The following is a 19,039-nucleotide window of genomic DNA, read 5'->3' as shown; positions in this document are numbered from 1 at the left end:
GCAATTCAGGTTTCCATTTACACAACGCAGAAAATAAATTTGTCAGCTGCATCAATAAATAAATAAAAATCCAGCCCTTACTATGGTAAAACAGAAGGTAAAACTGAATTTACCTGAGTAAGAGGTGCAGAGTTTGTCTCCCACTTTGCTAAAGCATTTTCAATTAAATAAGAAGCAATCATTTATTTTAGATCCTTACAGAAATAAGCTCTCCATTCATGAACAAGCACAGCTGATAATTGCAAAAATCTTGCTGTCTGTAATTGAATGCTCCACCCTTGCTATTACAGCCAAGGCCATTGCACTCTATAGCCATAGAAACAGCAATAAAATTGCTTTCTCACTACAGAATGGAATAATGACCCCCACAAAATGTACCTCGCCCCATTTCCAAATGGTCACCACCTCTGGTTTGATGTGACTCATCAGATTATATAACTTCAGGGGACCAACCTGCTGGCATCAGGTCATGGGGTCAGCAGACTAGGTGGGCATTTTGGGGGAGTCAGTAGGTCTGTGTTGAATGTGCACAGACTAGGGGTGGGATTGGAGGAATCCATACCATTGGCTACTGGTTTTTGGAGATTAAGCAGGAAAGGGGCTGTATTATTGTTCAATGGAACTGCCCCGTGGTTGGGAACCCCTATAAAAATGAGCTGCAAATGATTTTTGGAATGCTAAGGTTATGGCTTTTCTTGCTTTGCTTTTCTCTAATGGATAAAGAAAGCCTGAAAAGTGTGGGTCAAAGAAACAGGATTTTTTATTGTTGTTGTTTTATTTTTGGTTTGCTTTTTATCTTAGAAATGTTAGGAATGTAAAGTCTGTTCTGGCCTTAAGTCATACCCAAAGGAGCTCAATCTATTTAGCTTACCAAAGAGAAGGTAAGGGAAATTTGATTACGTCTATAATCACTGGCAGAGGGAGAAGATGTCTGGAAGTGGAGAGCTCTTTAATCTATCAGACAAAGGCATAAAAAGGTTCAGTGGCTAGAAGTTAAAGTCAGCAAATTTCAAATGGAAATAAGGTACAGTGCATGTAAGGACCATTGAAACATATTACTAAGGAATAAGGTGTAAATTCTCCTTTTCTTGAAGTCTTTGAAACAAGATTGGATGTCTTTCTAGCTAACATATTCTAGTTCAGCCACAAATTACTGGTCTGGAGACAGGAGTCACAATGTGAAATCTAAGGGCTTGGCTACACTTGTGAGTTACAGCACATTAAAGGAGCCCTGGGCAAACTAGCTCACTCCCCATCCACACTGGCAAGGCACGTAGAGCGCTCTGATTCCATGGCTAGAGCACTCCTGGTAATCCACCTCAGCGAGTAGAATAATGTTTGATGCGCCCCCGCTGGTGGAGTGCCCCAGCATCAGTGTGAACGAGGTGTTGCATTACTGAGCTCTGATCAGCCTCTGGAAAGGTCCCATAATCCCCTTAAGTCAAGTGGCCACTCTTGTCATTGTTTTGGATATGCCCTTTGAAAGCTCCGTTTGACAGCTGGCATGCTTATCTGCTCTGAGATAAAGCAACCATTACTGTGGAATGCTGTATGTGAGAGAGAGGCTTGGGGGGGGAAGGGGGAGGTCTGCTGCTCTCTGAATTTACAAGACAGTATGCTGACATGCTCTCAGCCCCCCCCCAAAACCAACTCTCTTTCCCCACACATACACACAACACAGTCCCTGTCACACTCTGCTGGGATAGCTACCACAATGTACTGCTCTCTGTGGCCGTTGCAAGAGCTGATAATGTGGGGACGCCAGTGTACTGTCAGCTGTCAGTGTGGACAGACTACAGCGCTTTTTCTACTCTGCTCTACGAAGGCTGGTTTAACTTAAAGCACTCTACATGTGCAAGTGCAGCCATGCCCTACACAGGAGGACAGATTAGATGATCATAATGATCTCTTCTGGCCTTAAAATTGATATATCTCTGGATACTCTAAGGCATCTTGTCTTCTATATATCAGAATGGATTTTTTTTACTGTAAACTATTTGGGGCAGAAACTATCTTTACTTTTGCATGTTACAGGGTATTAAATATATTGTTCATGCTAATCAAATAATAAATAATAACTTTCATAAGAACATACATAAGAATGGCCATACTAGATCAGAACAATGGTCCATCTAGCCCAGTATCCTCTTTTCTGATAGTGGCCAGTGCCAAATGCTTCAGAGGGAATGAACAGGGCAATTTTGAGCGATCCTCCATCCCCTGTCATCCAGTCCCAGCTTCTGGCAAAGCTTTTCTTTTTCCAACAGATCAAAAGCTAAAAACAGAATAGTGTAATAATATCAGTACATTTAGAGGCTAAAAAAGCAATGCAGTGATTGTGAAAACCACTCACTGACGTTTGCTTTATAAGATGCAAACTGCAGCAAATTAATCAAGTGTAAGGGGACTGTTGCCCCCTTTCTAACATTCAGTGGGGGTGTTTTGGTTTGCTAGCTCCCAGCACTAAGAGGGGTCGATGGGAAATCAGGACCCTGAGACTGACAGTCCTCAGGAACAATGGTGCGAGGCCAATGCTCTAGGTCAGTCTGATTGACAGGGCGAGCAGGCTAATCAGGGAGACAGAAGGCCAGGGGGGGTCCCGTCTTCCGTGTGAGCTGGAATTGCCTGGGTCAGACAGAGTGGGGCCGAGCTAAGGAGAGAACAGGGGCCCAAGCTGAGTTGAAGAGCAGAGTTGTGCCAGATCCAGAGGGCCCAGAGCTGCAGCCACAGAGCCAGAGACGCAGCCCAGGGAGATTAGATCCTGTGCTGGGAGCAGAGCTGCAGCCACAGAGCCAGAGACGCAGCCCAGGGAGAGTAGATCCTGTGCTGGGAGCAATGCTGCAGCCACAGAGCTGTTGCCGGCACAGAGTGCCCGAGGGAGGCAAGGATTGGGTTCGTTGCCCAGTGTGCGCCGCACCAAAAGGACACACCAGGTGGAGAAGTAAACAAACTTTATTTAAGATCTCAAATAGGCGTTAGGAGTCACGCAGGGCTCAGACCAAAAGCGCGCAAACAAACAGCTTACCTAACTATTTATACTAGAACCAAAACTGATACATATTACAACATTATTTGTCACTCACACTGTCCCCACCCAAGGCTGTCTGCCTAGTAACCATCCAGTTTTCCCGCCCAAGGCCAAAGTCTGCCTAGCAACCGTAGGAGTAGGAATAGCCCCTCCCAACAAGCACAACCTGGGGTCAAACATGGAATCTGGAGGAGAGTTGGTACACTATGGCTCAGAGCAAGAGGACTTCATCGGCTCTCATGGCCTTCCATTCCCTCGAGTTACCTGGTTTATGCCAAGTGCGTCCCCAACAGAGCCAGACACACAGCCTAGGGAGAGCAGATCTTGTCCTGGGAGCAGAGCTGCAGCCATAGAGCTGGTGTGGTGAGCAATTGGGGCCAGCCAAGGGGGAACCTTGGGCAAAGGGCCCAGTGCAGAAAGACACCTCCAGCCAAGCATCCTTGCAGGCAGGCTGGGAAGGGGATCTTAACCTGATGGGGGGCTGATATTGGGAAGAAGGTTCCCACCACCCAAAGCCCGGAGGTGTGTGGCCACCACCATTGCAAGTGTCTAACCCGCAGCATACCTGCAGCACAGCCAGGGCCTGCGAAGGAGGCCTGGGACCTACAAGGAACAGACTGCAAAGTGCCTTGATGTCCAGAGACACTGTTTGTAATGTTCCCTGCCACAAAGCAGGGTGATGTGTTTTCTTCTAACTTTTCCCATTTTTTCTTATTCTTTTCTTTAAATTAATTGTTAAGTAAACAACTTGTATTTGCTTTAAATTGTTTGGAATAATCAGTGGGTCAGGGAGGTGCTCAGTGCAGAGAGGGTACCCAGGAGTGGGGACACCCTAGCCCCTGTCCTAGGTGACCACAGCAGGGTTGGGGGTCGAGCACCCCCAGGAATCCTGGGTCCAGCCTTGTTGGGGCTACGAGAACTCTGTCAGACAGGAGAGTGCAAGGGGAGTCCTCAAGGGCAGGGAGGCCTCTGGATAAAGGAAGTGGGAGTGAGGACTCAAATCCTTTCGCTAGCCCACTTCACTGGGGTAGCGCAAAAGCCAGGAAAGTTCCCCACAATAGTGGGACCATTCCCCCGCTTACACAAGCATCAAGAACACTACAGTACAATTGTCAAAAATAAAGGCCATTTAAAACACTTAATAATTTTGATACATAGACTAGTGTTTTTGTGAACTGTGTTGTCTTACACATTAGGACAGAGAAAACAAAAAATCTGCAGCAGAAATAAACATCTACTACAATGGAATTTGTTATATTTTACATACACAAAGAAAGACATACATCACAGAATCCAACAATACCTGCTGTCAGGATAGCTGTGAAATTCTAAAGGTCCTGGACATAACACTTCTTATAAAATGCTCCCAACTATATCTAACTGGCTGCTCTTACTATAGAAAAACATTGCCTGTAAATGGAATGTCATTAAATATTAATGTCTTGCACTGTTTACTAAGGCTAGACTCCTATTGGCTTCAAGAAGTAATCTTGCCTGAGTACTAGAGCATTGAGCCCGTTACTATTGATTAGTGATTGGAAGAAGAGACCCAATTTTTTTCCCAAAACTTGAAATGAGCTTTCTGAGGTTAGAAAAAGGTTGGTTTATGTCTCTACTCTTCCTAGTTTCAGCTGGAACCTGAAGAGGAAATACCAAAATACTGCAAGAAAGACTATTCTCACAGTATTTCTGAACTTGCCAGAACCAAGAAGTGCATGAAATCTCACAAGAATTCCAGATCAATTTCTAGGCCAAAGAGGCATGACTAGTTTGAACAGGCTAAAAATAAGCATGCAAAATTTAGGGAGGGATTCTGTCTCCACACTTGTCCCCGTGGCCAGCCCTGGTGTGGAAGCATGGTGGGACAGAGATCAGGTGTGAGGAAGCATGTTAGGGGTAAGGTGGGGGGGAATAGCACCAGAGCGTTAAGAGTAGTTCTGGGCTGCTCTGAGTGCACAGAACTCCCCGTGGCTAACTAACTGATGCCAGGGTCATGGCATAAAGCCACCTTTGCCTCCCCAGCCCATGGGCTATGCATTTTGTGCTGTATCTCCAGGAGGCTATCTAAAGCAGACTGAACCTGAGAACCTCCTGAGGTTATCAATTTAAAAGGATTAACTCCATCTATCTAGTACTTCCATCACAATATGTTAAGCTCTCAGCGCTAATGTCAGTTTACATGCCTCCAGATCATTAATATTTTCCTCATTTACATTTTGTGTGCATATGAATTTGCCCCTGATAAAAGTGAAGGGCTCATAAGCAATTACTACACTGGTGTAAAAATTCCCAGTGTAGATAAGGCTTTTCAGCTAGCAATCTGAAAATCAAAATTTTATTAATTATGTATTATTATTACTCTAGTGCCCAGTGGCCAGAGCACCAGGGTGCTAGGTGCTGTATAAACACAACAAAAAGGCGGGCCATGCCTCAAAGCACTTGCAATTTCAATAGGCGAAGATGTACTTGCAATTCTATTCATATGTGTTTTGCAAGCCCTCCATTAAAAATGTTTCCAGGCCAAATTCTGTCTTGGGGTATGTACACAAAACATCCACTGAATTAAGAGCTTCAACTTTGTACAAGAGGGCTGAATTTGACCAAAAGTAATTTTACAATTCTGATTACTCATTTCAGTTATCAAATGATGAGGCTCCCAAGAATGCCCATCTATAAATAAAATTATACGTTAATAGCCCCCAAAACTTCTGTAACACCATTATAAGATGTGGAATTCAAAATCAATATTTTAGTTTTGATTTATATAAGGCAACTTACCAAGTAGGTGTACTAGGATATTTTTCCTTTCATCCCCAAAACACTGCTCTAATGGGACACTACTGCGAATGATGTAGACACATTGGAAATGCCAACTGTCTTGCAAGTCAAATATCAGAGGATTAAAGCTTATTTGTTTTATTTTATTTTAAATGAGAAAACAAATAAAACTGAGAACACATGTTACAAACTAGGCAGATAGCCATAATGTTCTTGAAAACTTTAGAAAAAGTATATAGGTCAATCTGGTATCCAGGTCAGTCTTGTTTATTTGTACCCCATCTAACCAAAACTTCCTAATAACTTTCCCTAACACAATGGATCAGTCTCATGTTCCCCTAAAATCCATTTAGCCAAATATTTTGGACATCCACAAAACCTTTCAGACAGGTAGGACTGTCTGAAACAAAACAAACAAACAAACAAACAAAAACTAAATAGGTTGTCAGAATCTTCTGAATTTTCAATAAAGCCTCATTGAAGAGCAGAGCTTGATTTGCCATAATTACTTAACACTATAAGGAAAATTGTCCCTTAGCTCTCAGTCTTGGTTGGCTGGAAAAGGAAACAAGCTTTGGTGCAATCCTGCAAAGCTGCACTTGATATGGACTGCTGGTAAAAAAATTAATGAACTGCACTGCCTCAGATTACATTTCGATGGCGCTTGATCACTTACCAACTTAGTTTTCTCTTACATTCTTTTAATTAAAATGTTTGTGGATAAAAGTAGTGCTTATTAAGATGAAGGACTAACACTTACTGCTCAAGTCAGATGCTGCATATGGTTGCCCCAGACAACTCTGTTGGTGCACCTCAGTCCTGAACAGAGACCTTCAACTGTGCTGACCTGTGTGATGGCTTAGTAATGTAGACAAATTCCCTGTTGGAGAGATCCCAAATAGTGGTGGTGAAAACATGCTCTTCTTCCCTTTGGGGGTCTCACTGGATACATTATCACGCCTAGATTTTTAGGTGGCAGTTGTGGCACCTTTTTTTCAGGCTATAGTTGGTCCCAGCTCTGCCAACATTTCCTCTGACGAAGACCTTGACACAGTCATCTGCATATTTCTGATCATCAGGCTACATTACTGCCATGCACTTTATTTGTTGCCTTTGAAAAGTATTCAGAAGTATCAGTAGTAGAAAATGTAGAGGCTTGCTACCATCTCTGCTCTGCACTGGCTCCAGCTCATTTCTGATGGGAATTCAAGGTGTATATACAGTGCCTACCACATCAGAGACCTAATCTTTGGTTGGGGTCTGTGTGTTACCTGAATCATAACTCATTGCAGGAATTGTGATCCTCTTGACTGATCTCATTGTCAATTACTGGGGTTAAAATCTCTGCTGCTGATGGCAGGATGTTGTCAGTCATAGGGCCGCATCTCTGGAAGTGATTCCCTCCTGCAGTCTGCTAGAGCCAAAGTTTAGTTAGCTCCAAGGTGGGGGTTATCTGTTTGCTAAAGCCAGAAGTGCTTGAGGAAGGTGATGGGCCTGGCATACAATGTAGGGTGGATCGCCTGAAGGGTTCCTGAGCTAGTTTAGTCAAGGCCCATGTAATCTGGGCTGAGGGAATTTGCTACTAATGTCCCAGTTGCTGTCCAATTGTGTTGCAGAATCTAAGATTTTATTTAAATAAAATGTTACTTATGAAAACAAGAAGTCCTTCCTGACATAAACTGTTGTAATCTGATGTACTGCTGTCTTGGGTCTGCTGACATCCAAACACAAATGCTCTGAGACTGTGTTAACTCAGTGGGGTGCTAACTTCAAAGCCTAATTATAAAAATGTAAATGTCAAAATTGTTAATTATTTTGCTGCTTATCATTTTTTGCTGAATCATCTAGCAAATATGCTTATTCTACAAATCAGTGATGTCCTAGGCATGATGCAAAACCCTACCTGCCTTCTGCCCAACTGCTAAAACCTCCAGCTTCTACCCTGATAAAGTCCACAATGCAGGAATGCGTTGTAAGAACAAAAATCTGCAGTGCATTTAAAATTTAAAGTCAGGGTAAAATAAACTGAGTTTAAAACAAAATCAAATTATAAGGAATACTCTGCTGATTCTATTAGTCACCTTCATATTTCATTAAATAAAAGCCTCCACTTTTTAAAAATTTACTTGAAAGTGATGCATCTTTTCCAGTCTGCAGCTCTAGTATGATATGAAAACCATGGTGATTTGCAGCAGAATTTAGATCCAGGTTATTGCAAATTATATGAAGCCTTGCCTTGTCTTGCCTAGTAGAGACTGGGAATTACTTTGTTGCTGATATGGAAGAGCAAGTTACATTGCTAGCCTTTTAAACTGGTATTTGTTATTTTATAAATTTGATTGATTTTATAAATTAAGTGCAAGACATGCTTTACCAGTTCCTATGGGATAGATTCTGACTATACACCCATATTTAGGAGTAAGAAGCCCTATTTACACTCCAAGAGCTATACAGACTTTGGATCCAGGCATGTAGGAGTAAGGGGAGCCACTCACCTGGCTCAGAAATATATGGAAACTTAGCCCCACTTCTCTAATTACTGACCAAAGGAGCTAAACCACATAGCTAAACGTGTATGTGTGTGCGCGCGCATGCACACGCTTGTATACAGGGGTAGTAATTTACTAGTGGTATAGGCCACAAGCAAGGACTAGAACCTTAAAGGTGTTTGGATGCCCAATTCCCATTGATTTCAATAGAAATTAGGCACTTAAATATCTTTGAAGATCTAGGCTTAAGTTTACTAGCTCCTAAGATCAAGGAGCTCAGTTAAAATTAAACTGAAAATAAAAGAAAAGAAAAGAAGTTTAATTTTTCAGTTGATAGGTTTGTCACAATCCACAATATATTTGCGTATTTATTTAATACAACACTGTGACATGTGACACGTTTTGTTGTTGTGTGTGTCTATCTGTCTTTGGTGCTGCAGGGAAGTTGTTCACAGTTGAATCCAGAAACAGCTCTCAGGATCTGGACCTAACCACAGCTCAGAAATTGTGTACTGACCTGGGAGCTCGCTTAGCCACTGAAGAGGAATTGAGACAGGCGGCAGTGGACTGTTCTTTTGCTGCGTGCACCAGAGGTTGGCTGGCTGACGGTACCATTGGGTAAGGAGAATGGAAACAGCAAAATCCACCCTAATCAGCATGAATGATTGCTCTCAAACAAGCTCTCCCTCTTTGGATAATATTATTACTGAGGAATACTGGTGACAAAGAAATCCTTATGTAACCAAGTCTCAAGTGTTTCATTCAGATAAGCTAACTACGCTGTTAGCTTTCACAAAACCAGTCATGTATAGCTGATGCTGCAGAGATGTGAGTGTACATAGATCACCTAATACACAGTTCTAAAATATATTTGTCTTCCTTTTAATCTTTGAAATATGTTGTTTCAACCAAATTCCCTCTGGCCCACACAATATCTTGTTTAAATCCAGAAAATATTGAGTAGCTAGGTGTCAAATGTTGGATGTTGTCATTCACTATTATTTGTTGAATACCAACAGTGTATATACCTAAAGGAATGTAGGCCCAGATCCTCAAATTTAACTCCCATTCTGAGTGTTAAGTTAGGCACCTAAATACTTCAGAGGATATGAGCCTTACACCTTACAGGCCCAATCCTGTGGCCACTGAAGTCAATGGCAAAACTCTCATTGACTTCAATAGTGCAGGGTTGGGCACTCTGTGGACAAAATAAATAATAAACACAGGGTCTGATCCAGAGCCCATTGAAGTCAATGGGGCCATGCAGCATAAATGTATTAGTTACTATTAATTTTTATAGTGCCCAAAGGAGTGCTAGGTTCTTCGCAAAAACAAATTGAAAGACATGTTTCTGTCATAGGGAACTTACACTTAGATCTGATGTGACAAGTGCAGATAACAAACAGGAGGGGATTGGATGAAAAAGGACATTGCTTCAGCTATATGATCACATGGTGACTCAGTTTAGGCAGGAGCACACCTTGATGATTTAGATAACTGATAATTGATGGACTTCTTGTGGGCACGGGGAGGAACTACACAATTTTTGGTCAGTGGACTAAAATGTATAGATGTAATTTATCTAGATTGTAAAATTGTTGGGGCAAGGGTGCCAAACTATTGGGCCTAACACAACAGGGCCATTACCTCACTTGAAGTCTCTAGGTGCTGGTGTTTAAACGGAGTTACTGTGTGATCATATTGCTGAAGCAATGTTCTTTCTCATCCTATCCCCTCCTGTTTGTTACCCTCACTGGTCACATAATATCTAACTGTAAATTCCCTATGACAGGACCATGTCTTTTTATTTGTTTCTGTGAGGAACCTAGTACACCTTTGGGCACTATAAAAATAACAAAACAAATAATAAATATTAAGAAGAGGTACCAGGGAGAGACCCTCAGAAGAATGGTGAATGCTTGGTGGATCAGGTCAGGGAGCTGGTCCCAGACATGGGAAAGCCATGTAGGAAAAAAAACACAAAGACAAAAATGGAAGAACGTGAAAGAATGGATAATTATATCAGAGACAAGCAAGCTGATAAGAATAAAATAGAGTTCTTAACTGTCAGATATGTTTCTTCAGGAAACAAGAGAGCAGTAAGTAACACTTCAAAGCCTTTGAATTTCAAGGTGCTTTGTGAACATTCAGGAACCTTCCCAACACATGATGTGAGGTAAGGAAGAATAGTTACCCTTATTTTATAGCTATGAAAACTGAGACATAGAGACTTATTTAATGGTACATAGATAGTCATTAGTGACATGGGAACAGAGGCCAGATTTTTTTGGCTCCAAGTCATGTGCGTTAATCACAAAGCCATTCTTTCCTCCCCTCATATAGTAAACATCTGGCCTTAATCTCAGAGGTCCTGAGCATGTACAGTTCCCATGGACTTCAATAGGAGTTTGTAGGTGCTCAGCACTTCTGAAAGCCAGACCTTGAGTGTTTACCATCTTCACAAGCTAAAAAGTATTTTCCTGTATGATGTATGGATTGGGACACTTTAAGCTAGGTCTGGTTTAATCTAGAGTGTTTTACTACAATTCTATTGTATATAAAAATAACTAAAATTGACACATGGGAACAGGGGCTGATGTGCCTGACTGAATAAGACGGGCTAGTGTGCAGCCAAGGTTTACATGGTGGACGCTCCCTAACAATCCCTCGATGCCCAAAAAAACTCTGATCCATACTTCTCTCACCCACATTTCCAACTTCATACCCAGGCTCTTTCCCAGCAAACATGGTACTTCCCTCTCCCTCAGCTCCTCCATTACCCTGTCTCCTCTAAGCCTTTGCACTGCTTCTGAGGGGTGCAAGAAATATATTTCTGTATTGTAGTTTAAATGAATTATTACTCAAAGTTCTGTATTAATGTGCCTCGTATGGAATCTATTTGTCAACAAATATTTCCTGAATCTTTTTTGATGTCTGTATTGTTACAGGCATAGTTGCTGACAGGTATTTTGAAATAAATCACCAAAATAACTGAAACTGGCATAATTATTTTGACAGATGAAATATACAGTATTTTAAAATATTGTGCACAGGATTTTTAATATTTTGGCACAGAATTTTTAATGTTTTGGTGCAGAATTCCCCCAGGAGAAGATCCAGGTTGGTCTTATCCCTATTTTACAGATGCAGAAACTGAAACACAGTAACATCAACATGATAATCACACTTAAGAAAATGGAGCAGTGCAAAATTCTGTCCTCCTGGACAGAAACATAGCCACATTTATTTTTGCATGTGGCACATATCAGTAGATACGATACTATGGCCAGTGGTGCATTATAACAACATAGGAAAGAAACAATGACTTGGTCCAAGTCACACAGCAATTCCATAGCAAAGCCAGGATCAGAATCCAGGTCACCTGATTCCTAGTTTTGAGAGTTAACCACAACAACATCTTTCCAACTTGTGAACAACTTTGCCTTCAGCTGGTTTCTCACCTCTTTAACCTTGCTCTACTCGATTGCTTCCTTCAATTTGTATTTGCAAAATTCTCCTGAGTAAAGTACATTAGCTCATTTACTGTCAGTGTCCAGTGTTGACAAAGTTATGTTTTTCCACAGAATACTGTTCCCAGGTTCTTAAACTTTAGGGAATTATTAGCTTTGGTGACTATTATTAGTTATCTTAGATAGCATTGGGCTACATGCACCTTTTAATGATAAAATACAATTTCCAATTATTTTTTTCTAAAGGGCAGAAAATTTTACTATAAATGAAAAAAACTTCATACGAAAGCAATTATTTCCGGCATTCTTTTTTGTACAAATGAAAGTGTTTAAAACTAATTTTAAAGTACTTTTGGAATTTTAAAAAAATCTAATTAAAAAAAAAAAGGAATAAGATAGCTTCCTTCACTCAAACTTTTTCTTTTTTTCTCATACCTACCCAGTCCCTGAAATAGGTTGCAGGCCTGAAAGCCAAGAAAACTGTTTTCATCCCTACAAAGTACATGGCAGGATTATTAAACAGGTCCCTTTACACAACTTTTCAGTAGAATTAAATGAAGAAGTGGGGTGGGTGGAGTGAGTGAGACAATAAAGGTGCCCATTCTTCCCTCTCTAAGCACTGCCAGCATTTTAAGGCGCAAGACAACAAAAATATTCTCTATTTCTGAGCCACAATAGGCTGACGAGCTAATCTCAACTGCTCATTGAAGTCAATGGTGCTATGACAATTTACACCAGTTGAGGATTTGCCCTGAGTACCGTGGTTATGAAGAATGCTTAACTATTCATAATTAACAGCAGTCTGCTGTAGCACATCAGAATGCAATAGCTCTGTAGGACTGAATACCAGCAGCTCCCATTAAAATTATTAGGAACTGCTGGATCCTCAGCACTTTTGAAAAATTGGGCCACCTGTTTAGATTTTAAACAATATAGGCACCAAACCTTGGTCTCACTATATAAAATATTAAGAAGAATACAAAGAACCCCCAAAACAACAAAAGCATGTCTTGAAGCATATGGAATACATGTAATTCTTATTATTTTATGAGGGAAAATAGGACACTAGGGTCATATGGCAAACGATAGAAAAGTACAATTAAGATGTATTTTTTAAGGATTAGTGAAAAGAAAAAAAATGCAAGTCCCAATGAAGTAAATGGTCACTCTTAAAACCGTTACTCTGCTTTATACTTGAGAGGGGCTCTCTCTTGGTGGGGACTCCCACTATGTTAGACACTGTATAAAGACATATTAGGAGACAGCCCCTACCTCAAAGAGCTAAAAAGAAAGGGGAAAGAGAGATCCAAGCTCACCCAGCTAGTCAGTGGTAGAGCCAAGAACAGAACAGAGGTCTCGTGCATAGAGCTAGGTGGAATGGAAAGGGTCTCATTCTCTTCAAGAAGACAATGAAACTTAGGCAAGGAGATGACAGCTCTGGTGGGGATGAAAGGCAGCTGGGAAGAGGGGCTGGGAATGAGTATATTTGCCCTGAGAACTTCAGTACAGAACACTGAGAATGATTATAGGGTTTTCACTATAAATAATAGCTATCGTATAGTATACTGTATGTGAGCCCCCATCACCCTTGATCATCAGAGATTCCAGGAAGACAGAATAATCTGTGGGATGTTCATTTTCAAACTTTCAGAAACCTAAAAATAAACACAAAGAAGAGGCTGGAATGAAAACCTAAAGAACATACTGTACCATGCTGGGCTTCATATAGGGCTTTCAGATTTAAAGTTTAAATTCAAAAAGTACCGGTAGTTGCAAAAGACCAGTATGTCTTCACAAAGCATTCCACCTCTTTCTTCCTTTCATTCACTGGCAGCTCACTTACTGGTTTTATTGAGTCATTAATCTGACAGGCAAGTATGTCACAAGAGTGTCATTTTGTTGCAAATAGCTATTAGCTCTTATTCCAAGCTGACAAATGAGAATTACAGGTAAACTCAACACCACTTCACTGCCTAAAATATAACAATTTATACTACCTTATCGCCAGAAGGTGCTAAATATTTTAGAATTTATTTTAGAAAGGTTTGTGCAGCTTTTCCTTTGAACCCACAAAACACCACTCCAAATCTTCACCGATTTTCAAAAATTAAACTGATAGTAACCTGAAAAGCCATCGTCTTGATCTCTCTCAAAACCAAAGTCCTCTGTTTATCCACATAACAGGTAAAAATAAGGCAATGACAGTGCAAGCTCCTCCAGGCTGTCCTACTGATGTGCCCCAGTCCTAAAAAGAGCCAATTTTGTGAGTGAGAGGGTCTCTGTGGGCTTTGAGTCCTCCTAAAATTACCACCAATGATATCATAGTCAGTTGTGGACATCTATTTACTAGAGACTGGACTGTGACCACCCACTCAGACAACAGCATTGCTATCAGATGGTAACAAGTTTTTCTCGCTACTGACCAGGGCTAAATTTGAAATAGTGATTTAGAGATTAAAGGATCCATATAATATTGCTTGATGTAGTGTTCCGGTATGTGTGCGGGTGGTAGAAGGAGAGAAGGATGTGTCACCAAATCAGTGCCGTTTTTATTTAAAATGAAATCCGTCATTCGGGCTGTTTCTTTTTTGCTCTGGCTGCCAATATCTAATCTAAGTATTTCCCAAAGGAGCACTAAGCAGAAAATAAATATGTAAAAATATTTTATTTCCAAAAATAGGACCTAGACTTTTTACTCTGCCCTCACATTATGTTGGTGGTTGTTATCTAGGAGGCTAAACCATTTTTATAGCTCCACTATTGGAAGGCTTGACTATACAGAAGGTCTTACATTGTGTCCTAAAAGTAGTAAGGTTTGGGACCATCCGGATCTTCGTTGGCAGGCAATACTGCAGCTCGTCGTCCCTCCCTGAGAACACCCTGTCTCCAGCACTTGAATTTCATCTCCGATACCCTCAGCCACAGTATCCTTTGTGATCAGAGTTATCCCCTGTGTCACAGAATCAGTGCTGATCTCTGAGACCGATCAGACCAAGACCCGTCAGGGAAGTAAAGATTAGGACAACACCTTGAATAGACTATTGAACTGGCAGTTAAGAGGGCAGAATGTGTGAAGTAGAAGACCCTCTTGAGGCAGGATTTTACAAAGTTGGTCAGCAATGGACTAAGGTGTTCCCTGTTGGCTTTCACTATCAAGAAGGACATGGCTCTTTTTGACCATGATGGCACAGTTTGTCAGGAAATTCACATCACTCAGGCGCTCTACTCCCACACCCCACCACCAGGGAATTCAGTCTTCTTTTATTTTAATCCATGGTGAAGGGATCATGGTTGTTGACACTTCTTTCTGGTTGAATTTCCCAACTTTGGAGTGGTCTGTGGGAGAATCGGGACAGTCAATGTGGTGCTCCTCGTCTAACGGATCAAGGAGTGTCCTGTCAAAAGTTTGAACAGGATCAGACATCACAATTTCTGAGGTCAGGGTCAAGTCAGCAGATGGTACATGCTGCATCCTCTGACTAGCAAATGAGGATGCCTCCATTCAGATATCCTCACTCTGTCTCCATCTTGGATGGAGCTATCCTGGATGTCAAGAAATGTATTTCTCAATATAAGAGCGAACAGGGGGTTGAATGAGATGACCTCCTGAAGTCCCTTTCAACCCTGATATTCCATGATTCTATGAGAGCATAATAGGAACAACTGGCAAATAGGTAGTACTCCATCTGATAACCTGCCTTTCAACATCATCAAAACTATTCATGGCATCCTACACACAGAAGTCCTCCTCTTGCAACAGGCTCATGCCTGTTCATGTTAGGGTATGTCTACACTGCAATTAAAAACCCATGGCTGGCCCATGCCAGCTGACTCATGTTCGTGGGACTCAGGCAAAGGGGCTGTTTAATTATGGAGCAGACAATCAGGCTTGGGCTGGGGCCCAGGCTCTAGGATCCTGCAAGATGGGAAGGTTCCAGAGCTAGGGTTGCAGCCCAAGCCTGAACATCTACACTGCAATTAAACAGCCTCTTAGCTCGAGCCCTGCAAGCCCCTGTCAGATGGCACAGGCCAGCTGCGGCTTTTTAATTGCAGTGTAGACATACCCTTAGAGTCTCAGACCTACCCATTGCTGAACTCTAGCCTCCTCCAGTAAAAACTGCAAGATTAAATGGGCGTTATTTGACTACAGATAATCTTGTTTCAGGGTTAAATCCACTTCCACAGGCTTTCTTCCACAATCATTGATATTACAATATTGTAATCTTGTATATTATATACAACTTAAAAGATTAGATTTCTTTAAATATATAATAAAGGTGAAGTATCATTATACAGCAATATAACATTAAAATAATCATTATTATGTTAATCAAACATTCTTAACTATTCTCAGACAGAAAGCTAAGTTAAGACAGAATGAAGCTTGAGGGTAAAAAGATCACCACAGGAAGTTTTCAATTATCTCAAAAGCAAGCATTACTAATCCAGTGAATTCAAAGGTAAGGTTAAACGATCAAAGATTCCAAACATGTTAAGGTATGGAAATACAAAGTTAAGGTCCTCACAAAATTCTGATTCTCCCCTATAGTAATACTATGAAGGGAAAATGTTGTGAAAAAAATCTATACTATCTTTAAAGTTGTGTCTAATTTGAGGCCACAAACACTAAAATGTCTTAATCATAATTGTATGATTATTGAATGGCATCAAAACTTACTAGCATTCCTTTTGGGCCATTAATTCCACCAGGTTGATCATTTGATACTTTTATGGTATACACTAAAACACGACCACAATAAAGTTAACATTTAACAAGTAAAACAGGAATAGAAAATACATATGTGCAATTTAGCTGAGTTAATACAGCAGAAGCAGCCTTAACTTTTCAATTTCTTGACTTGGGCGTGCTTGATTTCTCAAGCTCAACATTGCAGTATTTTTATATTTAGTTATCTTGTTTCTTTACAGGAAAAATAAAAAAAGAAATCTGGAGCTATTTGGCATGGGGAGATTACAAACTGCACTTGATTCACTTCAACATTCCTTGAATAGGTCAAGAATTATAGTTGGCACCACTGCCACTAAAAAGCCTTCATCTCATATGCATGTCTCAGCTAAGCTCTCAGTTTAAGGGCACCACTAAAGCTGAAGGGCTGATTGGCAGAACCAACATCTTAAAAGCTCCATGAAAAACCTTAAATAAAAATTCTAATGCCTATGTGCCAATCTGGCATCTCTAAATGCTCATAACTGTAAAACCACCAAACCATTTTTTGTCTTCAAATTTGGCTTGATTTTTTTACTTTAATTGGGATGTACAAGACAACCACAGAGCAAACCTTCTACTTGAAACTATTTTGTTATTTATGTAAGTGAATTAATTGTAACATATAGGAAAAGTATATTTTTCACATTTGGGTAACTAAGGAACAATCAAAGCAATTTTCCTTTGCAACCCAAAAAAGAATTTGTTTGAGAGAGTTCTGAGCAGTGGAAGAAAGTGGAATGTACATATGGATTTCACCCTCTATATAATAATTGTATGGGTGTTTTTTTTCTCCTAATGATGATTGGAGGAACAGTTTTTCTGTATTCATGATATTGTAAGAGGTTTTCAGAAATAGCTGATATCCAGGTCAGATGTTTACCAGAACACATAATTATTATGGCTGATCAGTATTCTGACTCATTAGTTCCTTCCATGTATATCTAAGTGTTGCATAGACCTCTGCAGAGAGAAAAAAAAAATTGTACCTACTTGTGAAATAACAGTGGGTACAAATCACGCACCAGACTGGACTAAGCAATAGACTAAGGATATGCTAAAAAGATATAGAATTCCACAAACATCTGGGCTCAAATCAGAACTGAAATCATCCACTCAAATTCATATCCCACTGGGCATGGCTATGCTGCAAAAAAACACCTGTGGCTGGCCTCAGTCAGCTGACTCGGGCTCAGGGGGCTCAGGCTGAAGGCAGGGCTGGCTTTAGGCCGATTCCCAGGAACCGGGCCCCATGCCTAAGAGGGCCCCGTGCCTGCACCTAAGAGGATCCTGTGCCTTAGGTGGCTTTTTAATTTAAAAAATTTTTTTTACTCACCCAGCACCCCCAGGGGTGGGATCCGGGTCTTCGGCAGCATTTCGGTGGCAGGGGTGAGTGTGTGGGTGTGTCCACTCCGGGTCTTCAGCGGCATTTCGGCGGAGGGGGGTCCTTTGGTGTTGCAGAAGACCCAGAGCAGACCCCCCACCGCTGAAGTGCCGCTGAAGTCCCGGGCCGCTGCCAGGTATTCAAATCGGGCCCTGCAGTTCATAAAGCCGGCCCTGGCTGAGGGACTATAAAATTGCAGGGTAGAGCTTCAGGCTTGGGCTGGATGCTGGCCTCGGGGACCCGCCCCTCCTCACGAGGTCTCAGAACCTGGGGTCTACTACAAACCCAGATCTCTATGCTGCAATTTGATAGCCCCGCAGCCCAGCCCTGCAAGCTGGAGTCAGCTGACCCAGGCCAGCCCCAAGGGTTTTACTGCAGTGTAGACATATGCAGAGTGATCCCCCTCTTCCATTCTATTCGATGTTCAGAGTGTGGTATTGTCTTACCCTTGGTGACTCCTAAGCAGCAATAGTTCTAGGACTGGAAATGGTAAATAAAAAACATGTGCAGCTTTTGTTAACAGCTCTGCTACATGCATCACAAATAACTGTTTCTATAGCAGTCGGCACTTTACAGACATGTAGAAAAACATATACCCATCCCAAAGAATTTACAGAGCCTGATTTTGCAACTCTCACTGACCGAAGTAGGCCTATTGACTCCAAACAGTCAAGTAAGGCTTTATAAGCCTGCTGGATCCTTAAACCCAATGGTATGAGGCGCTGAGCCCTCTCATTTGAAGGGCTCAGTGGGAGTTGAGTGCAGTCAACACCTCACAGGAAATGCTCATCACCTTGCAGGATCGGGTTGTAGGCATGAAGGGTACAGACAGAGAATGTGGGGTTGGAAGAATCAAATAAGCTTTTGTTATTTCCCTATTTACATGAGAGAGGATTTCTTCATTCTCAGAGAAATTGTATCTGGATGTTTTAAATTTTAATCAAAACAAATTCACAATTCTAAATTTTATAATATACAGTACCAAGTTAAACTCTTAAGTGCAGTGTCACTTAAAACCTTGTTTGAAGCAGGAATGAATTAATCTACCGGAAGAGTATTTCATTTTTTTAACTTAATGAAGGAACATGGTTTAGCTGTAAATCCAAAAGTTTGGATCTTTTCGTAAGGGATTCAAAAGGTCAAACACACTGGAGTCTTACTTTG

The 19,039-nt window shown here is 41.2% G+C and overlaps 1 protein-coding gene across 1 annotated transcript in view; it reads left to right on the top strand.

Annotated features, from left to right (window-relative positions):
- The window catches only part of SUSD5 (sushi domain containing 5), a 72,402-nt gene that overhangs the window by 4,373 nt on the left and 48,990 nt on the right, over positions 1 to 19,039 (top strand). The window contains exon 2 of the mRNA XM_032798790.1: positions 8,736 to 8,913. Coding sequence (XP_032654681.1) covers positions 8,736 to 8,913 — 178 coding nt within the window. The remainder of the gene's footprint in view (positions 1 to 8,735; positions 8,914 to 19,039) is intronic.

This window comes from Chelonoidis abingdonii, chromosome 2 (genome assembly GCF_003597395.2).
Source record: "Chelonoidis abingdonii isolate Lonesome George chromosome 2, CheloAbing_2.0, whole genome shotgun sequence".
NCBI classification, from domain to species: domain Eukaryota; kingdom Metazoa; phylum Chordata; order Testudines; family Testudinidae; genus Chelonoidis; species Chelonoidis abingdonii.
The sequence above is the reverse complement of the archived record's forward strand: the minus strand, read 5'-3'. Positions and strand labels throughout refer to the sequence as shown.